This window comes from Meriones unguiculatus, chromosome 19 (assembly GCF_030254825.1).
Source record: "Meriones unguiculatus strain TT.TT164.6M chromosome 19, Bangor_MerUng_6.1, whole genome shotgun sequence".
Taxonomy (NCBI): domain Eukaryota; kingdom Metazoa; phylum Chordata; class Mammalia; order Rodentia; family Muridae; genus Meriones; species Meriones unguiculatus.
In genome coordinates, this window is record NC_083366.1 from 13,403,575 (window position 1) to 13,417,816 (window position 14,242).

At 42.6% G+C, this 14,242-nt stretch overlaps 1 protein-coding gene across 3 annotated transcripts in view; it reads left to right on the plus strand.

Annotated features, from left to right (window-relative positions):
• The window catches only part of Itga8 (integrin subunit alpha 8), a 182,653-nt gene that overhangs the window by 66,486 nt on the left and 101,925 nt on the right, over positions 1-14,242 (plus strand). For all 3 annotated transcript variants that reach the window (XM_060372339.1, XM_021657791.2, XM_060372338.1), the window contains 2 exons: positions 93-298; positions 2,383-2,574. In XM_060372339.1, coding sequence (XP_060228322.1) covers positions 93-298; positions 2,383-2,574 — 398 coding nt within the window. The remainder of the gene's footprint in view (positions 1-92; positions 299-2,382; positions 2,575-14,242) is intronic.

The following is a 14,242-nucleotide window of genomic DNA, read 5'->3' on the forward strand; positions in this document are numbered from 1 at the left end:
GGAAACAGACTCGTCTGGTTGGTTACAAATACTTGAGGGACCCGTGTGTGCCCGGTTGCTGACTGTTCATTTGCTTTCTCTGTTCCCTGCAGCATGGATGACATATTGGTCGGGGCACCTCTCTTTATGGAGCGTGAATTTGAAAGTAACCCCAGAGAAGTAGGACAGGTCTACCTGTACCTTCAAGTGAGCGCCCTCCTCTTCCAAGACCCGCAGGTCCTCACCGGCACCGAGACTTTTGGGAGATTCGGTAGCTCTGTGGCCCACCTGGGAGACCTGAACCAAGATGGATACAATGGTAATTCAGGGATATTTGTGGGCTTGCTTGCACTTTAGTGCCGTGCTACTGCTGCAAAAGGGAAGTCGTGACCACTTCAAAGATGCTGAATGATGGCGCCCACTTCTTACTGTTGACTATTAATCAATTCTGAAAATTCTCAAGACAAATTTAAGTTTGTATGTCTTGGTTAATTAAGATATTGCACAGAAATTTTCTCATGTGTGATTTCTCAATGGCAACTTGAGAGCGATAGAAATTTGCATACAAATAGAGTGGAGAAAAACGTGTTGGTGTGTGAGCTAGCATATAATTATTTTCTGATAAACTACAATAGTTTATGCATGTTATACTGGCTCATTCTTGGTCAGTAAATGTCATTTTAAAGGCCCTTTTCACGTTTGCAATATAATAGTGTTAAAGCCTTATTTTGGGCATGTAATTTTTTATGTAAGAAATCCATATATGTTCATGTCAAATTTTGCATACGCTTCCAGGATATGTAAGTAAAGAACGAAAGTTCTGTGTGTTTGTCATTCAAAGAGGATGCTATAAGAGGAACTTCCTGGATATAACCAGGATGGGAGGATTCCCACCAGAGGGATTCATACCCACTAGTGTCAAGGGTTTCACATTCAGAATTTCTTAAAGAAAATCTCAGCAACAGGTAATTGCTAGAGTCCTATGGGTCCTATGGGTCAGGAATACAGGTCAGTAGGAGAGCACTTGCCTAGCATGTGGGAGGCTCTTGACTCAAGCTGAGGCAGAAGAAGAAAACAAAGTGCATGTCAGATGCTGTGTTCTGGGAGGATGAAAAAGACTGTTTCCCCGTAGAGTAACAGACCTTGTCGCTTTCTAAAGCGACTATCGCAGGAAGTATGTGATACAAAATTATGTGATCTAGTTGTCTTTCCCCTTAAACCAATTCTGATATTCTTAAGAGCTAAGAAAAGAATATCTTAGTCTCTGGGCCTTGGTGTTCTAGAGTACAAAACAATCAAAACACTGCCCAGCTGGGCTTAAACTTGGTGACAGCTGGGAAGTCACGGACTTAGGGGGAGGGCAGAAAGTGTTTCTTCCCACCAAGAACATGATGCTGTCTTTATTTTCTACCACAGTCACAGTTGCTAGATCACTTATCTTGGACAGATCTCCTTATTATAATTCTCAAAGAAAATTGAGTCCTGATTCATTCAGAGATGTCCACATAGGAACACACAATGAGACATTTTGCCAACAGATGAGACTCACCCTCAGGTTGTAAACGCGTATGTTGCCATTGGTAACTTCTTTTCAAACTACAAAAGTTTCTATATAGCACCCAGAACAATCCTGATAACTCATATGGCAAGCAATGTATTTGGGTGAGAGTTGGGTAATATGGCTCTCCTTGGGTTTCCTAGAACCCTTGATTATAAAATAGGCTCTTTCTAGTTCACTAGATTAGGGAACTGCTAAATAAGACAATCCATAGGGATGGAGCTTTTGATTTTTTGTTTTGAAAGAAGAAACTCCTACAACAGTACGTGCCTGGTCCAGCAGCCTCATGACTATGCCTCACAATCATTGATGACCATCATGTAGATGGTTCCTTGCCTCCTCTGCTTTTCAAATGGGCTACCCTCCTTCCTCCTCCAGGTCTTTGTAAGGGAGCTCCTTCTCCTGAAAGGGGAGGAAGGGCTCTTCCTTTTAATTGTCACATGCTTGGTTTCTTGGTGACCTCAGATTTCAGGTTCAGTGCAAGCCACAGTGACCCCTCAGCTGACAGCCTAGTCTAAAGCAATGCTCTCTCTTCACTGGGCCAGTGTTTAAAAATTTTAACATTTTCTCAATTGTATCTCTTTTCAGAGTGCCCGTTACCTTCCCATAAAACACAAACTTTCTAAACACGGGTCTTTAGGGTCTCACTGGCATTGCGTCGACTGCATGCTGATCCTAGCACCCTCTCGGCTGACATAAGGCTACGATACTTCTCCATTGCCACAGTACTCCCAAAACCTCTGGAAAATATAACAAGCCATTTGCGCTTTGTGGCATCGCTTTTGGGTTGCACTTAATTTTTTTCTGAAATAATTTTTTCTCCAAATCTGATTCTGCCTCTGTAGACATTGCCATCGGCGCGCCCTTTGCAGGCAAGGACCAAAGGGGCGAAGTGCTCATTTACAACGGGGCTCCAGAAGGCTTACATGCCACGCCTTCCCAAGTTCTGCAAGGAATGTGGGGCTCCCAGGCCATCCCTTCCGGGTTTGGCTTTTCTCTAAGAGGAGATGCAGACATAGACAAGAATGATTACCCAGGTAAGGTTCTCTGTCTTTTCCCACGTGAGTACTTGCTTCCTGGCAAGAGCCCATTCTCTGGCAAATATATTATGCGTAAGTATTTCTCTCCTAAAAGATGAAGGTCAAATTTAAGATGGCATGGGTTTTTTGGTATGATTCCAGAGTGACTTTCACAAATATTTAAGACAAAAGACACAGTTCCTTTATAGTCAAGAGACAATGTTAGAAAGGCAAGATGGCTTTAAAAGCCGCCTCAGACATAAAGCCTGTCAACTGTGCAACCCAAGTTTTCACTGAAAGCCCAAAGTGATGTGGCCTCCAAAGGGCATTCAGCCAGAGTCAGACACATGTCTCAAGCAATTTATTTTAACCTGTTATTCCCGTGTAAGCTCAGTGTTACTATTAATCAGTGCATAACCTAAATTTTTTAGTTCTAAGCTGCATGTTTTCAGAGCACATTTTCCAACCATATTCCTGGCCTTTCCAAAGTCAGTTGGTAAAATAGTTCATGATGGGAAGCATAAGCTCCTCTTGATTGAGCTTTTCATATTGAGGGTGCATGGCAATCCATACAGCACAAACAGGTCATTCATAGTTTGCAGCTGCGACACAAAAATACAAGTTTGTCCTAAAGGACTAGTAATCAGAACGTTTCTCAGAAGCCTTAGACTTCCGGGTTTCATGGTTCATTGGTCACTTTTATGTTAGTTTTTTATGTTAGTTTTTTAAGATTTTCGTAAATCTTAAAAAACATTAATACTTGATGGACAACTTTATTTTCTAAAACCTGTCTCTTTCCACCATACTTTTCCATTTTTGGAAATCTTCCATCTATAGCCTGCTCTCTGGTTTGCGGAAGCAGTTTAGTAAGCTGACTGTGCAAATGTACATCTGTAATTCCCGTTGTTTGGCTTTGTTTCGTCTCTGGAATCAAGCAAAACAAAAATAACAAAATATATTCTCGTAAATTTTCCAGAAACCTTCCACAGCATTGGCAGAGCTGGAATGATGGGCTGAGAGGATTGGGGTCATGCTGTGTGCTAATGCTACTGTGGGAATGCAAAAAAAAAAAAAAAAAAAAAAAAAAAAAAAAAAAGTGACATGCATTTGCTTAAGCGATACAGTCCTAACCATAGTCAATGGTTTGATAGGGGCAAAGGTCTCCTGCATAACGTATCCTAGTTTTGACTAACTAAAAATTCTGGATCCCTCATGTCGTTACTATTGCAACTCTGTCAAGGTGATTAATGAAATCCAACTCTTGTGTTGCGGTTGCAGTTTATTTAGAAACTATGGCTGTTCATCATGTCTGTCGTAAACATCCTTTCCCCACGGGTGGTAACAGGGAACTTGATGGGCAGAATGGCTGTGCCTTCTACAGGGCAAGGGAGTAGAGGATGTATCAGTCAAACAGCCAGCGCACCACTTCCTGTGAAGGCTGAACAAGGGCCAAATGAGGGTAAACACAAAACAACTTTCCCATCAGATTCCATTTCTTCCAAGCGACAGGCCAGGGAAGGAAGGGCAGGACAAGCAGAGAGCGCCAATTTGTCTCTTCACAGGCTCCCAAAGTGCAGCCTTGGCTGGTCTTCCTGTCACCCCTGGGATAAATTGTAGGGGGATGAGATTTGGGTTGGGTTCTGAAACTTACCAGGTGTACCAGGTACTTCCTGATCCTGTTCATAAATGCTGAAGGGATGGCACGCTGGAACTTGAACTCGTCAACACCAGGAGGTGCTGAGGGATCTGAGTTTTGAACCCAGCACCCTCCTTTCCAAGCAAGCTTCAGAGTCGTGGTCGGCAAGGGCAAGGCTGCCACAGCCAGGTGTACAGTTTCCTCTTTTTATCTAAGCTCCCACATCTCCTTTCTCCTTACAAGGGTAAGCTAGGCAGCAGCTCCTTTTTCCAGATCATTCTCCTGTTGTAACAGTGTAAGGTCTGAACGCACCACAGACTGTGACCCAGCAGGAAAACTGAGTGGGAAGGCTCATTGGAACATGTTTCATTTTCCAGGCACTGGTCTACAGCTGATAATGTTTACCAAGTTTCATTTAAAATAGACTACCACAGTTAAAAGTCAAAGTGTTTACTTTTTTAATTTTTAAATATTTATATTAAGGTGAAAGGACTATACCAAGTTGCCCCCTGACCTCTACATGTGTGCTACCCCCCATACACATGCACACAGACACACATACACACAGATACACACACACACACACACACACACACACAAATGAATGAATAAATAAATAAATAGATTTTAAGTGAAAACCATCTTAAGATAACACAAGGGCAGGGACTCCCCAGGCCCTGGAATGTACTGTCAGCTCACCTCTCTTCACTCTCCACAGCTTCCTCCTCTCTCTTCTCCTCTGCTTCTCTCCTCTGTCCTGTCTTCTTCTCTCTGCTCCTCTCTTCCATTCTGTCCTCTCCTTTACTTTCTTCCCCCATTTCTTTCTTGTCCCCTCCCCCACAGGCTCCTCTCCCTCCTCTCATTCTCTTAAATTCCCCCTTCTCTCCTCGCTTTACTTCCCCTCCCCCCCTGTTTTTCTCCTCCCTTCTACTCTCCATTCTCTCCCTTCTTTTGTATCTCACACTCCTCTCTCCCTCCTCTTACTCTCATATCTTCCCTCTTATTAGCTCCTCTGACCCTTTCCTCTCCTCCATTTTCTTTGTTCCCCTTTGTCTCCAGACCAGATTCCTCTGTACACAGGACTAGCTAGCTGTTTCTGCTCCCAACTCCAGAGATGACATGTTTCACTTGAATCCATTGAAGTCTGCAATTCATCTGAGTCTAAAATCCTCTGGGAAGAACTTGGATTGACTCAGAGACAAAGGGTGATATTTTCCAAAATAGACAAGAGTTGACTTGTAGACAGTGGAGACATCCCAGGAAGCCTCCAGTATGGCAACCCTACCAAGCCAATAAGTGGAAAATGACCCCAGAGAATAATAATGGCAACCAGAAAGGAGAAAAACAGTGCAAAGGAAAATGCTACTTGAAATGAAGTACTGATTTTAAATTTCTCAGCCTCGTTTTTCTGTTGGTTGTTTTAGTTTAGAGGCACAGAAGGAAGATAAGTAAGGCACTGCATCCTGTCAGGCAGCACATGTTCTGCTCCGCTGTGGACTGCAGGCTGTGTTGTGGCCAGATAAGTTGCTGCCTTCCCAAACTTAAGACCACAGGTAATGCTGCTCCTCACTGTCTACGGAGGACCTCTGAGTTGACCTCCTGTGAAGGCTGATAACAGACAGCCACGCAGGGGAGGCAGGCAGGGAAACTCCACTGAGAACACGTGACCTCCTGGAACAGCCCAGAGGCGTCCAGAGTCACGGACAAACCACAGGGCAGGAGGCAGAGAGACAAGCTGGAGGCGGACCGAGTGGCTGTCTTTGCACGTCCTCTACAGGGAGGGGAAAGAACACACCTGTGTGTTGCACGCTACCTTCGGTGCGGGAACTGGACACATGGAGCGCTGTATGACATGGTTTAGTGGAGGATGAGCGCGACCTTGATCTTGGTTCTGATGGGATGGTCATAGGGACATAGATGAAGAGCGTCTTGGTAGGTGAGTAACTGTTGTATGCACAGGGTAAGGAGGGGTGGGTTTTTGAGCAGCTTCCCGTTCACAGACTTTGGCGACTAGCCATGGGGCAGTGCCATTCCAAGTTCATTCATACAGGAGAAAGTGAGGAGCCACAGAGCTATGGCGGAGGTACTGATTTGTAAACACTGTGTGTCTGGGATAACTTGGCCTTCCAGTGACAGTGCGGAGAAGTGGTGGGGTGCAGTTTGTTGGGAGCGTGGGGCTTATCCAGAGCTGCAGGACTAGAAGACGTAGGCACTGAGGCGGTGGCTGTGTGAGGTGCCAGTCTGAGGGGCGATTCAGGCGCAGTAAGATTCCACATGTGCGAATTACCACATGGAGCCTCTGCTGAAGACTGAAGAACCTTCTTAGCCTGCTGACCTTCTATTGCTCAGTTCCACCAAATAAGGTGCTCAAGAAGTAGCTGGGTGTGGTGGCGCACACCTATAATCCCAGCACTCGGGGAGGCAGAGGCAGGCGATCTCTGTGAGTTTGAGGCCAGTCTGGTCTATAGAGTGAGTCCAGGACAGCCAAAGATGCACAGAGAAACCTTGTCTCAAAAAACAAAACAACAATAACAAAGATATTCAAGAAGTGAGAGACAGCCTTCACACGGGACTGACAGATAATCCATTTTGTATTTCGGTGCACACTCTCTCTGTGTGTATTGTGGCATGGTGTGTGTGTGCATGTGTGTGTACACTCTAGGGTGCCCACATGTGAGTGCATGTGGAGGCCAGGGTAAGATGTCAGGCATCTTCTTTATCACTCTCTTCTTTATTGCTTTGAGACAGGGTCTCTTACTGCACCGGAAGGGTGCTGTTTTCCCTAGGGGAGCGCTCTTAGGATTCACCTGTCCCCACGCCACAGTGCTGTGGTTAGCTGTGGTTATAGGCATATACCCAGTCATGTCCAGCTTTTCTCCTCTTTTTCACACAGGTGTTGAGGAATTTGAACTATAGCCTCATGCTGGCAAAGCCAGCACTTTTACCTACTGATCCATCTCCTCAGTCCCCAAATCTTGACTTTCTTCAGGAATACCATGAAATGTAAAAATTTGCAAATTCATGAAATGCTTGCATCTTAAAAATGTACCCCTTTTTTTTAATAGAATAGAATATGCTCACAGAAATCTAAAATGTTGTTGAATAATACTCTTGTAAATTAAAAAAAAAAACATACATTTTATAAGAGAAATAGTGCTAGACCTTAGAAATTTATAATCATTTGGCTTTAATTATATGTATTCCCAGAAAAAATGCCCAGGCTCTGTAGATTCATAAACAGGCACCTCTGATTCCCTGATTACTTCCAGAACATGAGCTGGTTCCAAAATCAAAACTGGCGCACATGATACACGTCCAGTTTTTACCCCATCAAGGAGCCAGTGAGGGCAGCTTGACCTAGCAGGGAATTCCTCCGAGGCCAAAGGCACACTGAAATCATCACACAAAGGCACATTCTCCGTGGCTCCATTCTAAGCCAATCAGAAATGAGACCCTCAAGCCTTTACCCCCTTAACCTACTTACCTGAAGAATGTATGAGGGAAAAAAAATGCAAAGACAAACAGATTTGAATCCAAGTTTCGACCAGCCCTACTTTTTGAAGTTGTTACCAACTGGAAAACAACTAAAATTGGTGCTTACCAGTGGTGGTGGGCGGCTGAAGTTACTGACTGGGTTACAATGGTGTATTTTCTGGTTATTGCAATGAACACTGCCCCTCGCTGTAATGCCAACAGGATAAGCAGAATAACACTGCGGACATCAGTTGTCTTTGCTGCCCGCTACACAGCCTTTCTGGGTAGCCTGTCATTAAAGCCCACTGTAACAGTGGCAAGGCACGTGTGCATGTGTCAATTCGTAAACAGCAGCAAGACCTCTAACGTTCTTAATACAACCTGGATGCTCTCTACAGAGAGAAAGAGAGAAGGCCGAGAGTCATATGCTCTAACTCAGCAAGTTTGGGTAGTAAGACTGGATGACACTACATTATTTTGGGGGGAAAATCAAACCAGTATTATCCTGGTAAAGTTAGCAGGGCACACGTGAACAGGGATAGGAATTCAGACACACACCCCCCTGTTCAGATTCCCACTGACTGGCTTGACACTCAAGGGGCCACTCGACTTCCATGAGCTTCTGCTTCCCTGCAGGGCTTGCAGTGTTGCGTGTGTTTGCACTTTTAACTTCACAAAAGACTGTGCATATCAAGATGGGAATCAATTCTGATTGTTGTGGACGGAGTCAAAAGCACTTTGTCACAATAGTTTTAGGTGTCAGAAGACTCTGAAAAATTGCATTCTACTGGGTTAGAGACAGACTGCCCAGGTCGCAAACTTGACTCTTCTAATTTCCAGCTGTGTGTAAGGGTGAGAAAATGTCTTAACCTTCGTTTCCTCGCCTACAAAATTAGACAAGACTGTGTGGATGTAAAATTAAATGGTGGAGGAGGCGGCAGGTGGGTCAGTGGCCAGAACTCGCTGTGTAAGCATGAGGACCTGAGTTCAAATCTCCCACATAAAAGCTGGGAGTGTCCACTCGTATACATGCAGCGCTAGGGCTCTAGGGGTAAAAACAGAATGCTAGGGCTTTCCAGCCCCCAGCCTAGCTCTAGCTTCAGTGAGACTGTGTCTCAAGAAAGTAGATCAGAGTTTTATAGAGCATGATGCCCGCTCGCTCTCCTTGTCTGCTCAAGGAGCATGCACACCTACTGATGTGCGTGTGCATATAACACATAAGTTGGATAAGTCGTGTGTTACAAATTGACATCACATGAAATTAAATTGAGATTATATAATCACATAAGGAGTGGTAACTCTCCACTTCACTTTTAAAACTATGTACTTTGGAGGTCCACTTTTTCCTGTGGATTCTAAGGCACACTCCTTTGCTTGAATAAACAGACTTTCCTAGATTGGCCTATAGGATATGTCTGCCTCTTTCACCAGAAATAGAAATATAAGTCTGATTATCACTACTGTGAATCCCCCTGGTTAGTAATCCCCCAGAAGAAATTTCCTCTCTACCCTGCGGATTGCTATCCCCTGTGAGAATACAAGCCACCCCTCGCCCTACCTCACTGCCACACGTGGATGGAAGATGAGGTAGCAGGGACTTCTCTCAGGGCTGTCTGTGATTTGCTAGGTGGCAAAGACAGGCAATGCACTTATCTTCCTGTCCTTTAGCCATTTAAATATGTAATTACATTCCAATTAGAGATGAACTCCTATGTGATGACAATGGAAACTGAGCAAAAGGAACTTCTAAATTCTGTAAATGAAAGATAGACTAAACATGGGAATGACAAGCTCCAAGGTAATACAAAGGAGTGGAAGAGAGCAAGGAAGAGGCGTGTGAACAACAACTCAAACACTGATGCAGAATAGTAGAGAAAACTCTGTACCATGTGAAGAGGGATTTAGTTACAGAACTATAGACATTCATTTATAAAAATAACGTATGAATTTTTTCTCTCATGTTTATGATATCCAAATTATATTTCTTAGATGTTTCTGTATGTAAAATGTGTTGTCACTGGCACACACACATAAATAGGAATCACAGATATTTTCAAAACCAAAATAGAGATTATTTAACTTTCTCTGTGGGTCCTCACTGGAAGCCAAGGGCTGGCCAGAGGATCTTGTGTACATTAATTGAGTGAAAACATGCCGGAGAAGAAACAGCTGTGATAGTTGGGAATCCTAAAATCCAATGATCTCGTCTAATCCTGTTAACCATGATTGCATAGCAACTGCAGCCTGCCAAACACATAGCCCCGGCATCAGAGGATGGAGGAAGGAAGGGCAGACTCAAATCTTACAAGCAATAAAAACCGGAGAAAACATGGGCTGAGAGCCAAGACTATCGTTGTCTTGTTCGGGCTCCTAATATACGGTGATTATATCATGAAGCCATTTCAGACAATTACACTCAATGAAATAAAACGACCCATCTGTTTTAGTGAATGCTGGGGGAGGGGAAGTAGAAAAGGGGGAAAGGAAGGAGGGAGAGAGGGAGAAGGAGTGAGAAGAGAGTACACACAATGTAAGTGAGTTAGGCCAACCTTTACAGGAGGGAAAATAAAGGGGAGGTTGAGCCAAAGGGAATGATGTATTTTCGTTAAACTTCAAGGACCTTGAACCCATTAATTTGAAGTTTAGTTTAACTGCATTAAAATCTTGTAGTGAAAGTTCATGCACACTTCTCGTGTTTCTAAACCATATGAACAAAGCAAATATGACATTCTTACTGAGGCATGTTGCTCATAAATTCACTATGACATATTACAAGTTAGAATATTGATGTTCTTGTAAACACAGCCTATGAGTTTAAATGGAATTGAGTTAATTCCGTGGAGCTCGTTCTTGCTTCCGCATCAAGGCAGGAGAAATAGAGAGGTAAAAGTCCTCAGTTCTTAATCTGTGTTCCTCAGTGAGGTTTCACAGCTCACCATCTCTGAGCCTCGCATTCAACCTCCAGAAGTAAATCAGGTGTATGTTGCTACTCAAAAGGTCTGGACATCAGCGTCTGTGGTGATAACCCAGGTCTAGACACACTGCCTCCCAGGTGCTTCCACAGTACTGTGCAGGCCACTAAGGATCAGTCTTAAGGAAAATAAAAGGATTTGGTGAAATTATTTTTAAAATGGCTTCTCCTTATGTACTTTAGGGAAAATTTTTAGATTCACAGAAAAGTTATGAAGATACTCACATCTCATGATGCTTTTACTCGGAGTCCCCTGTGAACAGCATCCTATATAACTGTAGTCCATTAGCCATCAGCTAATAAACAGATCTGTTAGAAATTCAATGTGGCGTGTTTACTTTTAGTTTTTACATCCTTTTTCCCCACTCCAGATACAATCAAGGATCCTGCATTGAATTTTGTCAGCTTTTCCTTCTTCTCCTTCTCCTTCTCCTTCTCCTTCTCCTTCTCCTTCTCCTTCTCCTTCTCCTCCTCCTCCTCCTCCTCCTCCTCCTCCTCCTCCTCCTCCTCCTCCTCCTCCTCCTCCTCCTCCTCCTCCTCCTCCTCCTCCTCCTCCTCCTCCTCCTTCTTCTTCTTCTTCTTCTTCTTCTTCTTCTTTTTCTTCTGCCTCTGACACTTTCTCGGTTTTTCATTTACTATCACAACCAGACATATTGGCTAGACATTTTGAAGAACACTGAATTTAGCTTTGTCAGGAGTTTGTTTAGAAGTAGATGGAGGCTGTTTATTTGATGAGAATAGCACCCAGCGGTGCTGTGCCTTCCCGGGTGCATCCTGCCAAGGGAGTGTGATGGCAGCTGTCTTCTTGCACCTGCTGTCCTTGCATAAGGGGCTGTCACAGGCTTCCCCACAGAAAGTCGCATGTTTTGTCACAATGAGTACATTTTTAAAAAATAGACTATGGAAATATCTTGTTTCTTTCATCTATGTTTTTTCACTAATCTAACCATCCATAAATGAGTCTTGCCTAAAGAATTATTACTGACAAGTTGTGATGTATCTAAATTCATTCTGTGTATAAATTTATTCTCTGTAACTCTAACATAGGAGAATATATGTAATCATTTATTATATATTTTATTTATTTATTTATTAGTACTAATATGGAACCATGGACAGTTTCTTAATTTTTGTGTCATATTCCACTTCCATGTCCATTTATGTTTCTGGATTTGCCACAAATTGAGTGACTGGAAAAGCCTTCTTGTGGGTTTCACTGACTTTTTGATATTGCCCATCTTCCTATAAGTATTTCCATACCCTAAAACACCTCACGATACTCCAGAATCATCCTGTGTATTTTTTTTCTTCCTAGACCTTGCAGTCAAACTTTCTTTAAAAAGCCATGGTTCTTTCCTTTCTTATTCTTTAAGACTTGTATTTGACAATCAAGATCTGGACACCAAGTGTTCACGTAGCTACTAGAATGCCAAAGACAAAACTTGTGACCTGCTGAATTAAATGGGATACCTCAACCCATAGCATCTTCCTACCATGATCCCCTCCCACATATCCTGACTACTCCAAACCATCAATATTATCTGAAATCAACAAATTACATACTTTGTCACATAGCTAAACTTGGTGAGTTAGAATTTCTTTACTTTTTTTGTTAGTAACATGTACCCAGGCAATATCAACATTGCTCAGCTAATGTCTTGAACAGCCACTTATTTCCTCCATTTTTAAAAATGACAGAATAACATTGATAGAAGAATGATAGAAGATCATTGAACATGCTTCAAGGAGTGCAATTATTTACTTATTCCACAAAAGCATACTTAGCGCCTTCCACATGCCTACTGCTGTTCTAGATGAAGAAGATACTGTACTGAATTAAACAAGTACCAGATCTTTGAGCCTGAGTTCCAATCCTGCAGGTGACAATGGCTGCAATTGAATCTTAGCAAGTGACTGCACCCTGAAACCTCAGTTTTCTTATCAGTAAAATAGACATAACACCTAATACCAATTTCTGTAAAGGGAATATTTTGAGGTTAAGTTAGATAATATGCATATTTTATTAATATTCATCACAAATGAAATAGTGACACTATGTCGACATAACGTATGCCCTTCAGGAACACTGTATCACACAAAAGAAGCATCTTAATAGCTGGCTTTGATACAAGGCAAAATAGGAAACAATTTAAAATTTTTTTTCATACAACATATTGTTTTTGTTAATTAGGATTTTGTTTTTATTTTATGCACATCAGTGCTTGGCCTGCATGTATGTTTGCGTGTGATTCCCTGGACTGGAGTTACAGAAAGTTGTGAGCTGCCATGCGTGTGCTGGGAATTGAACCCAGATTTTCTCAAAGAGCAGCCAGCGCTCTTAACCACTGAGCTATCTCTTCAGTCCCAAGAAGACAACTTTTAAGACAGTTGACTATAGATGAATTTGGAGGCAGACCACTGGGGAGAAAGCTCGGCCATAAGAACGTGCTACAGGAGCATAAGGAACAGATTTTGATTCCCTAGAACCCTCATCACAGTTATGTCCTTATGAAGATACACATATATCAAGGCTGGGGTAATGATCGGTCAAAAATGTGTTTGTCTGGAAGCATGAGGATCTGAGTTTGATCCCCAGAACCCATGCAAAAACAAAAACAGAAACAGGAATAGTGGTGCACACCTGCAATTCTAGCACTGGATATGGCTCCTGAGGAGCAGGAACAATGATCACCTTTCCCTACAATGACAATGCCTCTGGTTTGCCCTGAGAGGCAGGCATGTTAAAATAGTGTGCCTACCTGGCTTGCCCCTTGAAGGAAGCCATGTTGAAACAGTGTGCTTTTCTGGTTTATCCCTGAGGAGCTGGCCATGTTGAAATTGTGTGCCCCTTGAAGGAAGCCATGTTGAAACAGTGTGCTTTTCTGGTTGGCCCCTGAGGAGCTGGCCATGTTGAAATTGTGTGCCTTCCACCCAGAGCTATCATCACTAATATTAGAACTAACCATAACTTCCTCACACCTGACTCTGAGCCTAAGCTAAAATTTCCATAAATACTTGGTAAAAAAAAAAAAAAAACTTACTCCAAACTCTATTCTAGAGCATATTTAAACAATATCCAACTTGGAAGTAGTAAAACTGTAGCATTTCCCACGCCAGATAAAAGAAATCAAACTGTATGACTATTACATTCAGGTACAAGATGGCATCTGTCAGTTTAAATTTGAACTAATTTCCTTCTAAATCTCCACAGTGTACATGAGGAAGAACTAGAAGAAGCCTAAGCACGGCAGTGCTTGGCCCTCACACTATTTCTTCCCTCTTACTGCCCATTCTTTTATTTATTTTTTCATTTATTTATTTATTTATTTATTTATTTATTTATTTATTATTAGTTACATTTTATTAACTCTTTATACCAGCTGTATCCCGCTCCCTCATTCCCTCCCAAACCCTCCCTTCCTCCCCCCATTCTTTTAATAAGTAATTTAACTTTGTTAATGTGCAAATGGACACTATTTTAGTGTCTTTACTTCTACTCACCCTTCTGTTTCCAAGTCTTCGCACACCCTGGCCATTTCCCCATATTCACTCCCCACTTAGAAACTCAAGTCAAATATCACTTCCAAAGGAAGCCTTTCGTGTGG